At 36.8% G+C, this 11,894-nt stretch overlaps 1 protein-coding gene across 1 annotated transcript in view; it reads left to right on the plus strand.

Moving 5' to 3' along the window:
• JMY (junction mediating and regulatory protein, p53 cofactor) overlaps positions 1–11,894 on the plus strand; it is a 48,149-nt gene that overhangs the window by 30,758 nt on the left and 5,497 nt on the right. Inside the window, exons 5-10 of the mRNA XM_084881303.1 lie at positions 2,255–2,420; positions 2,739–2,926; positions 4,257–4,343; positions 4,987–5,082; positions 6,629–7,223; positions 8,325–8,635. Of these exons, the coding sequence (XP_084737429.1) occupies positions 2,255–2,420; positions 2,739–2,926; positions 4,257–4,343; positions 4,987–5,082; positions 6,629–7,223; positions 8,325–8,632 (1,440 nt within the window). The 3' untranslated portion in view covers positions 8,633–8,635. The remainder of the gene's footprint in view (positions 1–2,254; positions 2,421–2,738; positions 2,927–4,256; positions 4,344–4,986; positions 5,083–6,628; positions 7,224–8,324; positions 8,636–11,894) is intronic.

Raw genomic sequence — 11,894 nt, forward strand, 5'->3', positions numbered from 1 at the left:
AAGTCACAGTTTGGTTTGGGGTCTTGATTTCAAAAGTGTATTTAGAAGAGTGAAAGTTGAACAGTTTTTTCATTGGCACTGACTGTCTTTTTTTCTTGAACACTTAACCTGCTCTTTAGGCTTCCTTCTTGTCAGGGGAAGCACTGCCCCCACTCCCCCACCCCCAGATTCCATCTGTGGCACCTTCCTTCACTGTGTGGCCCCTTCCTTCACTGTGTGGCCCCATTGCTCACAGTTAGTGCTCCTCCCATTCTGGATTCCCATTCCCTCAGTTCTGTGGCTGTTAGCTGAATTAGTCGCCAGGAAAAAAGTCAGTCTGGAAATTTCAGACGTTAACAGGGAAGAGATTTGGAGCAGTGTAGCCTCTGCGTACCTCTCCATGCCTTTTACTGAGAATTTCTTCACCATGTTGAAATATAGATAAACCTCACAGTACCATTTTGCGCTCTCAAAATTTCCCTGGCTTGTCTTTAACCCCCTTTTCATTAGCTTATCTCATGGAAGTCTTCTCTACATCTCTTTAACTTTTCCTGAGACCCATCACTGCCCTGTTGTTTGTTTTCTTAGAGTTTGGTACTTAACAGATTTCTTGTCTTGTGCTTCTGTCTCTTATGAGGTTTTGTCCTTCTTTTGAACCCAGCCATGTCAAGTACACGTCCGGACTCTATTGCTCTGAATAGAACTCACTAAGCCAGAAAATTGGGGGTGAGATCACTTGTTGTAAAAGAACACCCTTCCTTTCTTAGCTATTTGCTGTACTCGGGTATCATTAGTCATCTCAAATGCTTTTAAGGTATTTGGGCCCTGGGCAGGAATCAGAGTATTGTTCTACTTGCAGTTGAGGCAGCTGACAATGTACAGGTATGTCAACAGGGGACTTTGAACTTCCTTTCTTAGCCAAAGTATGGGACAGGAGTCTGGTAATTAGCACATGTTATAAAAGTGGCAGATAAATGGTTACTTCTGGCTGGTGAGAACTAGAGGTAGTAAAGATGGAACAGCCTGCACTGGACCATCACTGCAGAACTGATCATAGATGAAGGTTTTTAATGATACCTTCAGTGATTCAAACTGAGGTTTTACTGACTATAATTCCCCACTTAGAGCATTAGAGCCTTCTAAAATCACACACTGTCTGAATGCTGTGCTCACAGACAGTGTTGGTGCCAATAACAAAGGAAGATGCATCCTGGGACTGTGGTCTCCAAGACTGGACAAGACCCCTAAGATAGTCTGTAAAGGGTTTATAATTTAAAGTGAGATGGGGAGTCTTAGCAAAGAAATCACTTCTAGATTCTTCTTTTATGACTTAGGACAAAAGCAGCAGGATTTCATTTCGTCAACATTCCCCCTCATATGTGAAACTATAATTAAACCCATTTTGGGTTTGTTTTATATTTATTGTTTGTTACTCATATTACTTAGTGTAGCAGGATCACTGACTTACAACTTAGATAACTTATTAACTATTTATAAAATGTTTATTAAATTAAATAGCAATGCATTCAATTCATCTGGTTCTTTTAAAATGTATACTGTTGCACATTTAGACCCCTGCTTAACTGTTTTGAATTTCAAAATTTTTATTAAAAGAATTGAACTGGATGGATATCTAAAATGTAAAGGAAGGCTGGAATTTTGTTTAAAAACACTCTTTTTTATGTGCTAACATGTTTTACCAACCTCACCAGCCAGAAGGGGTTATGTTGTAGCAATGAGAACTCACTGTCTGCTGGCATGGCTGCCCAGGACTTTCTGTTAAGTGTGTTCCTGGGCTTCTGGAAGCCCCGGTGATGACTCACCTGAGCTCATAAGCATTTATCTAATTTTCCTCTTTGTTCTCCCCCCACTTCATTTGTTAGTCACTCCTTAGCATGCCACATGAGCCCAGGGCCTCCTCACAGTGCTGCTAGTTCCCAGCAAATTGATACCTGTACCAGGAGTCTCCTGGAACTTCTGGGCTTGAACCCCGTAAACTGCCAAAGAGTGGTGCCATGTTCTTAGAAGAAATGTTTTTGGAAGAATACTCAACTCTCTCAAACCAAAAAACTATTCCCACATTACAGCCTCATGAAAAGTTTCTTGCACCTGTCTTTTTCCAAAGAGCCAATCTTCATTCTTGCCCACAAGTTTCTTAGAATAATTGCTTTATGGATTTATCCTGTCTGATTAGTTTTTATTTCTAATTAGAACTTACAACATTATTTTTTTTTCTTGTCCCCACCAACTAGAAATATTTTTATTTTCAACACAGATGCAGAGTTTGCAGGGTGGTACAGAAGCCATAGCCCGATTGGATCAGTTAGAAGCTGATTATTATGACCTGCAACTTCAGTTGTATGAAGTACAGTTTGAAATCTTGAAGTGTGAAGAGTTATTGTTGACAGCACAATTAGAAAGCATCAAAAGACTTATATCAGGTATGGTGTACATTTAACCACATAAGTCCACAAAAGATTGAATGCTTTATAAGAGACTAGAGGCCCAGTGCACAAATTCAGCAAAGGGGAGGGGTTGTGGGAGCCCATTGACAACCAGGGGGCAGCTCCTGCGTTGAGCATCTGCCCCCTGGTGGTCAGTGTGCATTATAGCTACTAGCTGGTCGTAATGGTCGCTTAGGCTTTTATATCTATAGATAATGGCTTTGCCTGAGGTTACAGAGCCAGTAAGTAGATGAGAACCCTGTTCTGTCTGCAGTTTACGCTCTTAACCGTATCTCTGTCGCTATTCTGTACCAGAAAAGAGAGATGAAGTGGTGTACTATGATACTTATGAGAGCATGGAGGCAATGCTGGAGAAGGAAGAGATGGCAACGTCAGTGCATTTACAGAGAGAAGAGCTGCATAAACTTCAGCAGAAAGCACGCCAGCTGGAAGCAAGACGTGGACGGGTTTCAGCCAAGAAAGCCTACCTCAGAAATAAAAAGGTATAGTAAGTTATGTATTTATGACATTCAGCCTTAATTTTAAATTTTGCTTTTATTACCTAATCCTTAATCTATAGTTAATAATTCTAAGCTAGTTTGTCACTAATACTTGTTCATCTTTTAAAATGAAGTAACTTATTATGGGGTGCTGCTTCAGAATCCTGCTGGAGTTCCTTGGTAATATGATATATGTAACCTATCACCTTTTTAAAATCTGGAAAAAAAATCAATTTCAAAACATATCTGACCTTTGTTCTGGATAAGGGATGTGGACCTGTATTCTCATTTTGGAACCAAGGGAACCAAGGTTAAATAAATGACCCAAGGAGAAGTACTTAGTAAGGGGCAAGGTAGGATTCTATTTGAGGTCTGTGTGGCTGAGAAGCCTGAGTCAGGATACCACTGCATCATGTCACTCTATGGGACTGCCTTTTTCCCCCAGGGAGACTGCCCTGGACAAGATCATTTCATGGTCAATACTTGTTAGGCAAGAGATTTAACTGAGTGTGGGGGGGGAATATAATATCAACAGTTGCTTTACAAAATAGTTTACTGGCTTAAAATGTCATTCCTTAGATGCCTTTCTCTGATTAGAAGACTAATCTTTGGTATTGCTCCTAGAGTGTTGGGAACTAATGGAAACCCTTTCATCTGGAGGGCTTTCCAAAAGGACAGAGGGAAAATGAAGATTTAGCGTGGTGCCACTAAAATTGCCAAATGACAGTGTATTATTTTGTAAAGAAGCACGTATATCTCATTTTATTGTTACCTTTTTGTTTTCACGAGAGCATAATTTCAGAAAGAGCATAATTCTGACTTTCTAGTCTTTTAGGTCTCTTTTAGCTCTAAAGTCTGTGGCCAGAAGTTTAAGATTTCATAATATGGTTCAAAGCAGTCTGGGCATAATCATGTCCTTTAATTCATCAGAGAGAGTTTAGGAATACAGACTTTAAGCCAGGAGTTGTATATCCTTTTTGCCCAGACAGTTTAAGGAGTACAATAAGACAGAATATTGTGGCCACAGACTTTCAGAGCTGAAAGAGACCTTTGAGACTATATAAGAACACCTCTTCCACTCTCTTGCCCAATTTCCAAAAAAGGGAAATCAGGAATGCTAGAGAAGTTTTAATAGTTGGATAGAAATCTCTTTTTTAAGATCCTGATTATTTGGCTTATGCTGCTTCAGTATACAAATGAGAAACCAGAGGTGGTTTATTTGATATTTTGCCATGCAGTTATATGTTAAAATGTGACTTATCACGTAAACCATGATATGTTGTTTAAATCTTTAAGTTCCACTTATATTAAAACACGTTTTATATGTTTATAGGAAATTTGTATTGCAAAACACACTGAAAAATTCCATCAGCACCTTCAGAGTGAAGAGAACTACAGAACCCATCACACAGTACACCTAGTAAGTTTCATAACTAATTTGCTATCTAGAAAGCCTTTTCATTTAATTAATATTTATTCTGCCAAATGAGATTTAATTAGATCACTTTTAGTTGATTCGACAATACGAGAAAATTTTTAAATTTTTGTACAAATAACTGCCAGCTATAAGGTTATGATAGTGAAGCAATGATTTATGTATAATGCTGGAACTACTTTTATTTTTTTCTAACTGCTGGTTATATTGGCTGGCCTAATGTGTAATATCTAAATTACTAACCAAGTGTTTATTGATTTATTTTAAGGTCCACTGTTTTGAGTTAGCAGAATTAACAGCTATAAGTATTTCATACTTAAAATTGTTTAAGCCAGATCCACAAAAATGAAACATTTTCTAGTTCAGAGATTTTATTCTATTTTACAGAATAAAATTCTTCAATTGGGAGTAAATAAAAAATAAAATAGTATTATTTTTGCGATTATGAATTTTAAAATGATAATTTGTTAAAAACAGATAGTATTTCATGCCATAAAACATTTTGTTTAATGCGTCATTTTTGGGGGTTACCCACCTGACATACTGGGAGAACTCTGTTCTTTTTTCCTATTAATGATAAAAAGAAATGGGAAACATCATAATTGAATTACTATTCATTTTTTACCAGAAGAGAGAGAAATTACATGATGAAGAAGAAAGAAAAAGTGCTTGGGTTAGTCAAGAAAGACAGAGAACGCTGGATAGACTTCGAACTTTTAAACAGGTAATAAAAGTACACTGTTTTGTTTTTCATTGCTACATACACACTACTACTATAAGATTTCTTTGTATGAGAAAAACTGGGCTTTCCCTTTGTTGTTTAGAAAGTAATTAAGTTTTGATTGCATGGCTACCTTTCCTCTGATGTTTCCAGAATTAATATCCTGTGACCCTTGGCTGCCACTTCAGTCTAGTATAAGAGGAATGGCCACTAGGAAGCCTGGATTCCCCTTGAATTATAAACTAATTATAAGGTAATTAGTTTACAGCTAGCTCTCCATTTCAAGCATCAACTTGTTATTGATTCCATATACATCAGTGTATGGTAGTAATCTATGGAAATGATCAGTGACAGAATTAGAGAGTGGATCAGCATACATGGGAAATGCTTCAGCAGTTTTCTTACCAGTGAATCCATGACTTGACACTGACATCATAGCAGCTAAATATTTTCTTTGAACTGTGCTTAAGCTGAATGGTTTTAGTTGGTAAATTGCTCAGGAGCCTTATTTCCACTGTCGGAAGCTTTTTATAAAGTCCTATTAGTATTATAATGAAAACGGTGTTAAGCCTTGAGTTAAGCGAATGCATTAATGCTCGGTTTCACTGCAGTAAAAATATAGAATTAGAATTGTTACGTCAGTCAGTACTCCTAAAATTTCATCTGTAAATATTTGAAAATAAATGTAAGAGAGTAATAATTGCCAGTACCAGTTTGGCTCAGTGGATATAGCGTCGGTCTGCGGACCGAAGGTCCCAAGTTCAATTCAGGTCAAGGGCATGTACATTGGTTGCGGGCACATCGATGTTTCTAGCTCTCTATCCCTCTCTCTTCCTCTCTGTAAAGAATCAATAAAATATATATTAAAAAAAAAAAAAGATCAATGGAAAAAATATTCTTAAAAAAAAAAAATAATAATCCCTTAGCTTTCTGCATACATATGTGTTACATCATTTATGTTGTGTAATTTGCATTTCTATTATTTTTTTGTTTAAATTCATAATTTTATCCAGTAAAGACCGTTTTTTAATAGTGGTAATTTTGAATAGTTGCTTAAGTCGAAAAGAAGATGACAAGATCTTGATAAAGGATTTGATGATGAGCATATGTTAAAGAGTTTGGTGATAGCCCTAACCGATTCGGCTCAGTGGATAGAGTATCAGCCTGTGGACTGAAAGGTCCCAGGTTTGATTCTGGTCAAGAGCATGTACCTTGGTTGCAGGCACATCCCCAGTAGGAGGTATGCAGGAGGCAGCTGATTGATGTTTCACTTTCATCGATGTTTCTAACTCTCTATCCCTCTGCCTTCCTCTCTGTAAAACATCAATAAAATAGTTTTTTTTTTTTTTTTTTTTTTAAGTTTGGTGATAACTGTTTGAAAGTTACTACACTTTAGTATTCTGGTTTTCTCTATAACTTTATTACAAAAATTTCCTGAAAATTACAAAAGTTCCAAAAGAACATCTTTCACTTGAGAGGGAGAATAGCCATTTGTTCATAAATTGTTTTAACATAATTTAACCAGTTATGATAACTTCTGTTTTTTTAGAGGTACCCTGGCCAAGTTATATTTAAATCAAGCAGATTGCGACTGGCTCATGCAAGAAGTGCCGCCAGTCCTGTGCCCTGCGAGGACCAATGCAACTCTATGCCAGGAGCACTGCAGATAGAAGAGAAAAGTGAAGAGGTGCAGAAAGGAAGAGGCAAGCTTGGGTCATCACAGACAGCAGAAGCCCAAAGCCTCATACAACTTGAAGATACTTCATTAGTACAACTTGAAGCCACTTCATTACCTCTCAGCGGTGTTACCTCGGAACTGTGCCCCACTGTTTCTCTTTCACTTTTGAATAATATTGACCTTGAACCAGGTTCTGTTACCACAGATCCACTCCCACCACCTCTTCCTCCAACACCACCACCTCCACCACCTCCTCCTCCCCCGCCTCCACCACCACCACCTCTGCCTGTTGCTAAGGACAACATCCCAGAGACACTGGAGAAAGATCTGCCTAGAGTGGAGGGGAACGAGAAGAGGATCCCTAAATCTGCGAGTGCCCCTTCAGCACATCTCTTTGATAGCAGCCAGCTGGTCAGTGCCAGGAAGAAGCTCAAAAAGACTGCTGAAGGTTTGCAGAGAAGGAGAGGTAAGTTAAAGAGATCTTTTCATGTTCATCTGTTGAAAAAGTGAGACATAATCAAAGGACTTTTTATTTCATAGGATCTTACGAAGCTTAATACATTATTTTATTTCTGGACATTATTTGATAGCAAATAGGTTTTCAAGATCACAGCAGGGCAGAATTCTTACCAACCCGTATAGACAAATTTCTATAGACATAACCTTTATGTCTATATAAAAGTGTGTACCTTTAGCTGTTGGGCATATTTTTTAAAATAAATCTTCTAAAGTGATACTTAATCTATTTGGTAATACATAGTAGGCAGCTTCTTTTGTGTAAGAAAGTGATTTTAAACCTGGGAAATACAAGAAAGGTATTCACATTGGAAAGCTTAAGTCATTTGGTCAGAACTATCACACTAGGGTGGCACTGGCAGGACAGTGTAACATTTGGTCACGTGTTTATTGAGGATCTTGGTATACTCCATATAAAGAATCAAAGAAAAATAAGGAGTAATATGAATAATTTCTTACATGTCATATTTTGTTAAAACTATTTTTTTTTAAAGAACATAAAATCTTGGCCCTCAAGGTGCTTTAGCTTGCATAGAATATTATATAGAACATTTTGCATATTATACTTTAATCTGAAATACTATCCTGTAAAATATTTTTTACCTTAATCCAAGTAGAATTTCATGTGTAAAACAACTAAATGCAAAGTATAATCACTATAATGAACCAAAATTAATTTTTGAAAATTAAATGTATAACCCAGTCACTTCTGGGTTGGGCTGGTGCATTATATTGATAGAAATCCTTCATAAGTCTCACCCATGATACTTCTAAAGTCCACCTTCCAGCTCCCAATCTGTTCCCTTCTCTCACATGGGAAATAATAGGAATACCAATAATACCTGACATGGAATTGAGTCTTTGAATTTCTTTTTAGTAAGTGTAATTAGGATGCCCTGTGCTTTGGAACCTTCTGGTCACACTGCATGGTCCATTTTGTAGATGGTGTTTCCAGTGTCATGGGCTATCAAGTCCTACAGTCTTTAGAGGTTGTAGTAGTTTGCCTTTATGTGTTATCCTAACTACAGTTGTTTTCTTTCATTTTCTAAAGTGAGCTCACCCATGGATGAGGTGTTAGCTTCCTTGAAACGTGGTAGTTTTCATCTGAAAAAGGTTGAACAACGAACTCTGCCTCCTTTTCCTGATGAAGATGACAGTAATAATATCTTGGCACAAATAAGGAAGGGGGTAAAATTGAAGAAAGTACAGAAGGAAGTTTTGAGAGAATCCTTCACGCTTCTGCCTGACACAGACCCTCTCACGCGGAGCATCCATGAAGCTCTCAGGAGAATCAAAGAAGCATCCCCCGAGTCGGAGGATGAAGAGGAGGCCTTGCCTTGCACAGAATGGGAAAACTAACAAGTAAATGGTCTTGCTTTCTTCATAGCATTGGTAATGCAGCTTTTATACTGGATGATGATGATGATGTCTCTCATATTGAGCCTGAGGTTTATTATTTATTATACAGGCCAATTATAGTTGGGTCATAAATTTGTAAACTTCAGATTTTACTTCTGTGGTTTCTAGAAACTTAATAGGAAAGCACTTCACTTTTCAAAGATACTGCTTTGTAAATGTTGTTTTTTTATATGGCAGTACAGTCATATTCCAAGTAAAGAGGATAGTCTTATCTAATACCAAGAAAGTCTTTAAAAACAGAAATGGCCTTTTCTAACTGAAGCATTTTTATTACAAATGTATGCATATTGAATTTTGATGTTTTATTAGCTGCCTGTAAAGGAATTTTTGAAGATCATTCTGGAAAAGTAATTGTGTTATCTCATTATTTAGCTTTCTAAGCCTTTAAAACTGAGGTTAATCATTTTTAGGCTTATAGTTACTATGTTGTTTAATTAAAATTGCAGTTAACATAATAAATATAAAAATTATACATATAATATCTTATTGAGTACCCCTCTGGGTATTGGTTCCACATTTGGCATTCTACCAGGGTATAGAGAGTTATACTCCATTACATTTTAATAAGGTAATTATAAAGTAATATAATTATAAATTATGTTAAATATATAGAATCAGTCATGATAACATATATTATAAGTTAAATAATATACAGCTTCACACCATTCCACCCAAAGGGGGAGACTCAGAGGGAAAGACAGAGAGATACATCGATGTGAGAGAAACACATTGATTGGTTGCCTCCAGGAGGAGCCTGTAACCAAGGTATGTACCCTTGACTGGAATTGAACCTGGGACCCTTAAATCTGCAGGCCAACCAACGCTCTATCCACTGAGTCAAACCTGCTAGGGTACATCAGCACAACTATTCTTAAACATGTTTGATTATAAGAATTACCTGGAAAGCTTATTTAAAGGGCAGATTCCTGGCCTTCACTCCCCAGGATACTGACCAAGTAGTTCTGATGCATATGCAGGAATACATCTGGATTTTGAAGATTTAATACAAAATAAAAAAAAAACTGTCATTAATTTTTAGATTGATTACATGTTTAAAGATACTATTTTGGATATCAAATATTACTGAAAGCAATTTTACCTGTTCCACATCTCTCCAGCAGCATCTGCACAGATCTGTAATTTAACAAAATGGGTAGGGGAAAATCATATTTCTCTTAAGTGGTTGTGTGTTACCTTTAATGTGCTTGAGCCAACATTCCAGAATACCATGGTCCTGCCATGGATTTTGGGCTTTTGGTATCCTTTTTTCCAAGGGCCTTACTTATAGAGGTCCTGATTAACAGAGTCACTCTGTGTGACTTACTGTTTATGAGTCCCCAAATAATTTCAAACCATTTGTGCTTGTACATAACTAGTACATGTATACTATGCTTTGCAAAGGGACATAAATATTATCAGCGTATCTACCTGGTGTATGAATGTGTCTACAGACTCAGGTGTGTCTTGACAGGAAATCTTTTTGATATTGGATCTTTGTCTTTCACATTACAGTGCTTGCTACCTATTTTTATTGCTTGTCTCCTGTTACAGCTTCTCAGTGAGATGCTAAGCCTATGCCTGAAACTACCATCTTAGTGCTGATTGGTTTATCCCTCAGGTGGGCCTTCATAGAATGAGTATGTTTAGTCCTTTTATTACAGTTGCCGGCAGTGGCCCAGGCAGGTATGTGGCCTCCCAGCAGCTGCTCACACCAGCCCATCACTGTTTGTCATCTTCCCATCCTACCAAATCCTGCCCAACATAGACACTGCAACAGTATTTCCTACATTAAAGTGTCTATTATTTGTAGCTTTTGGCTGCTAATTTGGCCTTATTTCTGATGTCCAGGATAAATACCACTTTGAAAATTGCCTAAAACTTTTCTCTTTTTGAATGATTTTTTTATGACTGGTATATGTAGTATAATGTTGAGAGAAACAATGAAATAGTTCCACAAAATGTATGAGCTCAGGTAGCTGCAAAGCTAATTTTAAAAGACAGTATATCCTACACCCAAAGCAATCTGTAGATTAGCTGTAAGCTCCACTGATGGAGTTGGCATTGATGAAAGAGCTCCATTTCACTGCCTGTGTGTGGGCTTAGGAAATCATTTTTAAATGCTTTAGATCCTTCTCCACAGATAGCTAAAAAGACTGTAATTTGTATTTCCTGCTATTAATTGGCTTCATTCTGAGAGCTTTTAAATCATTAATGTGATTACATCTTTGAAGAGCTAATTCCTCAAAAATTCATGAAGTAGAAAGTGAAGTGTACCTCGTCCTCCTCTAAAAACTCTTCTAGAGATCGCTATAGGTAACAGTGTCCTTGAAGGGTATTTCTAAACATAAGGAAGTATATATATTTACATAGACTTTATTCAGTTTCTAGTTTGTTTCCTGTGGGAGCAGGAGAGAGAGAAACATCAGTGTTGAGAGAGAATCATTGATTGGCTGCTTTCTGCATGCCCCCCATTGGGGATCGAGATTGCTACCTAGGCATGTGCTTTTAACTGGAATTGAATACGAGACCTGTCAGTCCGCAGGCCCGCACTTTATCCACTGAGCCAAACCAGCTAGGACCCTATGGGGTCCTTCTTAAACTTATGAAGGAATTATAATGACTCTGTCCAATAGAAATACAATGTGAGCCTGACATAGGATTTTAAAAGTTCTAATTATAAAGAAGGTAGAAAAGAATGGGTGAAACTGATTTTACTATTACTTTATTTTACATGCTATATCCAAAATGGTATCTTTCACCATGTTTTCAATATAAAAAAATATATACAATACAATTTACATTTTTTTTGTACTGAGTCTTCAAAATCCACTGTGTATTTTATACTTAATAGTATAAATTATAGCATAGTACATCTTAGTCTGGATGCTAAATATTCAATGGTTAAAGTGAAATGTCCTATCAAAACAATGAAATTGTATTTAGTAGAAAAAAATATTTTCTACCACTTCATATTTAAATCAAATTAAAAATTAATTTTCTCAGTCACGCCTCATTTTAAGTGCTTAATAGACACATGTAGCTACAGTGTTAGATAACACAGAACTGTAATAAAGTAAGTTATATTCTTTTCATATGAGCTTTTATCTGATAAGTACCAGAACTTTTATATAAATGTTCCTGTGCCATAGGTAAGCTCATAGATCTCAAACAACTACGTATTTTGAATTTTACAAAGTCTTTG

The sequence above is a fragment of the Pipistrellus hanaki genome (assembly GCF_964339955.1).
Source record: "Pipistrellus hanaki genome assembly, chromosome: 4".
Taxonomy (NCBI): domain Eukaryota; kingdom Metazoa; phylum Chordata; class Mammalia; order Chiroptera; family Vespertilionidae; genus Pipistrellus; species Pipistrellus hanaki.